This window comes from Glandiceps talaboti, chromosome 10 (genome assembly GCF_964340395.1).
Source record: "Glandiceps talaboti chromosome 10, keGlaTala1.1, whole genome shotgun sequence".
Lineage (NCBI taxonomy): Eukaryota > Metazoa > Hemichordata > Enteropneusta > Spengelidae > Glandiceps > Glandiceps talaboti.
This window is the reverse complement of record NC_135558.1, coordinates 16,863,633-16,869,775: the sequence shown is the minus strand read 5'-3', so window position 1 is coordinate 16,869,775 and position 6,143 is coordinate 16,863,633. Positions and strand designations below refer to the sequence as shown.

The 6,143-nt window shown below is 34.5% G+C and overlaps 1 protein-coding gene across 1 annotated transcript; it reads right to left on the bottom strand.

Annotated features, from left to right (window-relative positions):
- Window positions 1-4,006: 4,006 nt before the first annotated feature.
- On the bottom strand, window positions 4,007-6,052 carry LOC144440676 (uncharacterized). The gene is made up of 2 exons (XM_078130061.1): window positions 6,000-6,052; window positions 4,007-4,984 (listed from the first exon to the last, which is right to left on the bottom strand). The coding sequence occupies exon 2, from the start codon at window positions 4,955-4,957 to the stop codon at window positions 4,007-4,009; it is 951 nt and encodes a 316-aa protein (XP_077986187.1). The 5' UTR covers window positions 4,958-4,984; window positions 6,000-6,052.
- Between the last annotated feature and the right edge of the window lie 91 nt (window positions 6,053-6,143).

The following is a 6,143-nucleotide window of genomic DNA, read 5'->3' as shown; positions in this document are numbered from 1 at the left end:
TGGTAGTCGACACTCTTGATCTGTACTGATGTCTCCTCTGTTAAGGACACTCGACTTTAGAAATGTTATCAATGAATAACTGTATTATAGTTAATATTTAACAATTGGCACTATACCAAAGTTTGATGTGAATTGCAGGCATAAATTATATTGAATTCCACATCGTAATGGATCCAAAGGGGCATCCATTGTCCTGAAGTCTATAGCACTATACTCTGTATTCACTTTGGGTTACTAACAACAAACCTGGCTTATCTTAACAAGCTTACCCCCCCCCCCCCACCACCACCACCATCAATAAAAAACACTTGACTTCAGCTGACCTACATGTACCTACCTAAGAAAAAGAAAACAATTACTCTGATATTAGTGCCAAATTCGTGTATGACATAATTAAGTCGCCATGTGATATGATGTGACCGAATTTATAATTGAATAGTTTCGAGGTAAACAACTTGTTGACTCAACAACAGTGGCCATTTTATACTTGAATAATAGCACCGCATGCTGTTATTTAAAATTTGCCCTTTTAACTGTTATCGTCCGTTTTATCAACATATATACAGGTTTAACTTGATTCTGCAGGCACTACGGATTATATCGCAATACATTTCTTTTCCATGTTTTGGCACAAAATATTTTACATGTTGACAACTGTTACTGAAGGACTAGAAACATACTCTTACAGTTTCTGAAAACAACATTTAAAACTTTGTTGATATTTTTACCGTCTTCTTCAAGTCTCCCTCATGGTATGCAGATCTCCTATGAGTGAGAATCATAGCAGTATGGAAATGAAGTACATGATTTAATGCAAACATATTCAGTTGTGTAATACTCAATATCCCACAATTACAAGAGACTGTGACGTAGAGCCAGGTTGTCAGCCAGTTGTAATATTTTCAAAAAATAGCGCCAATGATTGTAGCACAACTGTAGTTTAAAAAATGCTTATCCACAAGCTGGGTATATAGGTTTTCATTTGCAGAAAGACTATCCAGTTGCCTATCCAACCCTATTGTTATCTTTGCAATATACGCAATCATTTGGCGGTTGCTAGACATATTTGTAGACATTTTTTGAATGTTCGTTCACTTGTCTATATGAATCCCTGATACTATTTTTGCTTTGCAATATATGATATTATTTGGCTGTTGTTATGGGCATGGTCTTGTTGCTAGGCATATTTGCATACACTTTTTGAATGTTTACATTGCTCATCACTTGTCTAAGAATCCCTGTTATCTTTGTGAAACACACCACCGTTTAGCTGTTGCCATGGGCGTGGACATGGTTGCAAGGGAAATCTGCATACATTTTTTGAATGTTTACTCACTTGCCTCCCAGATGATGTTATTTGACCAACATATACTGCCGTTTGGTTGTTGTTAAGGGTGTGGTCATGGTTACTAGGACCAAGTGTGTCAAAATGTTTTGTAGAAAATCTACAGTATAACACTTCTAGAAACATCTCACCAAGTTTCAGTCTCATTGACAGTGTACTTTGAGATATAAGTTTTTGACCAAAATTCCCATTTTTACACTAATGTGCGTATCACTGACGAGAACATTATAAGCTTAACGTTTTTTCATATATACATATACCGATAGATCAATCACCATTAAATTTCAGCCAAATGTGCACAGTAGTTTTGGAATTCAAGATTTTTGACCGAAAAGACACATTTTTATATCTAATTTGCATATCAATGATGGGATCATCATGCCCTAAATAATTCTAATTCTAAACACCCCTAAAAATGTTCCCACCAAATTTCAGAACGATCTACCCAGTAGTTTTTGAGTTTAAGCTCACAAGATGCTCTTTTTATGAAGATCACAAGATGCTCTTTTTATGTCTGTAGCATGAATGAACCTGTTTTAATCATAGATAGTGTCTATGACTTAATTCAGCTGTGCTATTAACGGCATTTCCAAGCAATCTCAAACAGAGATTAATCTTGATGCCATTGACATTGAGATGTGAAGTAACCCATAAAAGATTTAATGATTTCAATGCATCAATAAAACAATAACACACACACACACACACATTCACATACACCCATCCACCCCCCCCCCCCCACCCCCGCACACACACACACACACACACACACACACACACACACATTTCACCATGCCTATAGCCCTACTGAACCTAGTTCAGTTGTGCTATAAAACGATATTCATGTTTGGAATGTATGCCCCAGTGGTAGTTAGAAACTTTTAATCTACATTTTGTAGTTTATGTTAATATATGCTATAACCCCCGACTTCTCTCATACTTGCATATTAATGAGTAATATCACATGATTACCCCACACATATTATAGTTAAAAAACAAAGTTGCTGAGTAGTTAATCTGAAAAATGCAAAAAATACACACAAAAAAGGCAGTCAAAAATTACACATCACGTCAAGAGGTGTCATATCTGACCACTTTATGAATGTGGTACTCTGGTAACCCAAACATGTTATATATTTATCTTTCCCTGTTTCCAAAATTTCACTGAGTTTTATCATGGGTGATACTTTCATGGCCCAATCGAATTGACCACAGATGAGGAAAAGATCTTTTCATGTCTGTGGTTCGACATTTGTTATTACTGGTTTGTTTTGAAATGATTATTTGAGGACTGTGTCCCTTTCAATTGTTTCCCAATTTGATGATATTGCATCCATTTCAAATAATCTCAGTCTGTTTTCAGGTTTGGATTATAAATAACCTTGAATGTGAGTTTTTAATTGTGATCGTGTTATAAAATAATCATCTTAGTTATTCAAAAGTTTTTTTTCGATGGAAATTGATTTGGTTAGCCAGCAAATAGTATGCTCACAAAAACTCTCTAATGGTGCAAAAAAGGATGTTCTTGTGCCTCATTGCTTGTACAGTAGGTCTTTTGAGTTTCTATGTTAATAGATAAGGCTATGTATTTTAAATGGATAAAACATGTGACACATGTATATTCATATAGAATAGCCCTATCCTATAAAAAGAACAAGATACAATGGACTTGAAACAATAACTTTGGGGGTGGGGGGGGGGGCAGGATGAAAGTGGTGATTAGCTCTCGAGTTTGTTTCCCCGGTAGGTGACACTTTCATGGACTCCAAGAATCAGTGTCTCTTCCAAGTGTACAGCAGGCCTCTTCTAAGTTTCCCATTCAATCTACCATAATTTTGATTGGGAACCCAGTAAAATGACTAACCCCACTAGATTTTACCTGCTTACAGCCCCTATCAGGAACACTGATTGTGTTGTATAGTATTGTATTGTACCTTTGATATGGTGTGTGTCCTAACCAGGGTAATTGAGAGACAAACAAATCTGTAAGTACATATACTGACAAAAACAAGGTTTTGTATTGTATTGTAGTGTATTATTTTGTATTGTATTGTATTTGAGTGTATTGTAATGTAATTTTTAGCTATGATTTGTGTGACTTGACCAGAGTATGAACTGAGAGACAATTTTATACAGACAATTTGTTTCACATCTATTAACACTGACAAAAAAGGTTTTTGTAATTGTCTAGTATTGCATATCATTTGTATCGTTTAGGAACCCTGGTAAAATTACAAGGGAACCCCGGTATATTTTATCTGCTTACAGTCTTTTACAAAAACATTGATTGTGTTGAATAGTATTGCATTGTATTGTATTGTATCATTATTGTGTTCTATTGTAACCTTATAGTGTGACTTAAGCAGGGTAATTGAGAGACAAACAAACCTGTAAGTAGTATATATTGACAAAACAAGATTTTGTATTGTATTGTATTGTATTGCATTGAACTGTATTGTATTGTATTGTATTGCATTGTGTGTATTGTAATGTACTTTTAGCCATGTTTTGTGTGACTTGACCAGAGTATGAACTGAGAGACAATTTTATATACACAATTTATTAGACATGTATCAACATTGACAAGATAGGTTTTGTAATTATCTAGTATTGTATATCACTTGTACAGTGTAAAAGCATGGGATAGGTAATTTTTGATATTTATTCCTTGACTGGACCACCAAACATTTTACTCATAGCCTTGGCATACTTCTCATCCTGTTGTTTCCTTCTCCTACTCAGTGCTACCATTTCATCTTTCACTGCCTTATTTTGTGGTTCAAGTTTTAGAGCTTTTTCAAAATCCTCCTTTGCTCTGTCAAACTCGTTTAGTCTAGATAAAGCCTGCCCTCTACGGTACAACCCTTTCACATTGTTTGCATTGATATTTAGTGCATCTGAACATAAACTAACAACTTTGTCAAATTGTTTCATTTTGAGTACACATGCAGATAAATTTAGCAGACATGAACATTTCATTGTATTGTATTTGTCTCTCATACTTTCAGATAAGTCTTCCTGGTCCCTTTTATTTCCAACTGTGATGAGAAATTTCAAAGCTTTGCTATATCTCCTGGCAGCTGCTGTTATATGACCACTTTGAAAACAAGCTGTTCCTTTCATTTTCTGGTGTTCTGCTCTCTCAATCTTATCGTCTGCTGAGAGTTTCCAAATCTCTTTCACCCTGATGAAAGATTTTAGTTCAAGTTTAAATTTTGCAACAAGTTCATGTTTTTCATCCACATCGGTAATGGTGTCTGGTTTGATATCTTTGAAATTGTCTCCAAGATGTTTTAGCAAGGTTGATTCTGGAATATCAAGTTGGCAAATTTCTCCAGATTTCATTGATTCGAAGCATACATCAAAAAGTTCTGATAAATCTGCATCAAAGTCACCAACACATATCTCAACCTCCTTCTGTAATGGATAGCCAGTGATACTTTCACCCACGTGATATGGTCCAGCCAATGAATCTACTTGTACTATACATGTGGAGCCTTCATTAGGTTTGACTAATCCACTGCCTTCTTTCAAAATCACCTTGGTAAAAGATTCATCAGGTGGTTGCCAAGGTGAAGATGATGAAGGAATGTCTTCTGCCATAGGTTCCATTTTTGTAAATTAGCTACATACATATATCTGGAGAGAAAGAAAATACAAAGATTCATTTATGGTCTGCTTACGCCTTAAAAAATTTGTTTCCGGTTACCCAACCCCACCTAGTTTTTCACTGCCGACCCTAAACTTGTTTTTTTTTTTTTTTTTTTTTACATATTTGAGAAGAAAAGAATAATAAAATCGCAAATATTGTGAAGTCTCACAAGAAATAGTGGGTGTGGAAAGTGATATAACAATATAAAACTGTTCTTCCAATCTGTAATGGTTGTACATCTGATGAGAAGAAACCATTAACACAGAGACTATATGGAAAACAACGGAAAACATAACTACCTGAACTAGACACTCACATATGAAAAAGATATATATATATATATATATATATATATATATATATATATATATATATATATATATATATATATATATATATATATATATATATATATATATATATATATATATATATACATATATATAAAGAAATCTACCTAGCCCACCTATTCTAAAATTGAGTGAATTTGGAATCACTCCTGGGGGAGGGGTACTCCCATAAAAAGGTGTACAGGTGTGTGCCAAGTGAGTCACTTTTTCATGAAAAAATCCCTATAACATGGTTTGACTTTTCATCCAGAAATAATCATTAGATTGACATCTTCATTCTTTTAGAAATGCCTTCACAGTATCAGAATAAAGGTAGTTGACTGACTAATTTGTCCTAACAATGAGTCTGTTTATGGTTGATATTGTACATGGGTAGATACTTTAAACTAACAGGCTGCCTTTTTCGATATTCAGAACTAGCTTTTTTACAGTTGTATTCTATCAAAATGATAAATTGTCTATGATATTTATGTTTCATGTTTTTGTTGTCATATTGAAGGTATTTTTTTTTACAATTCGCAAATGTGTTTACGCTTGTATGTAACTAATTGTATTCGGTTCAGAGTCTTCAGACTATGTATTTTGACATGATATGGATAAAACGTATTCGGTAATCTATTCGGTAAAGGAGCGAACAATAAATGAAACATACCAATGAACGTTTCTAGCAGAACAAGCCAGCTTGACTGTACCAGCCTGGATCGATGGACAACACTGACATTCCGACCTTCGACCTATGTTGCGGTTACCTTTGACCCAAAAATGATAAATGACGTCACCAACTACACTGCGACTG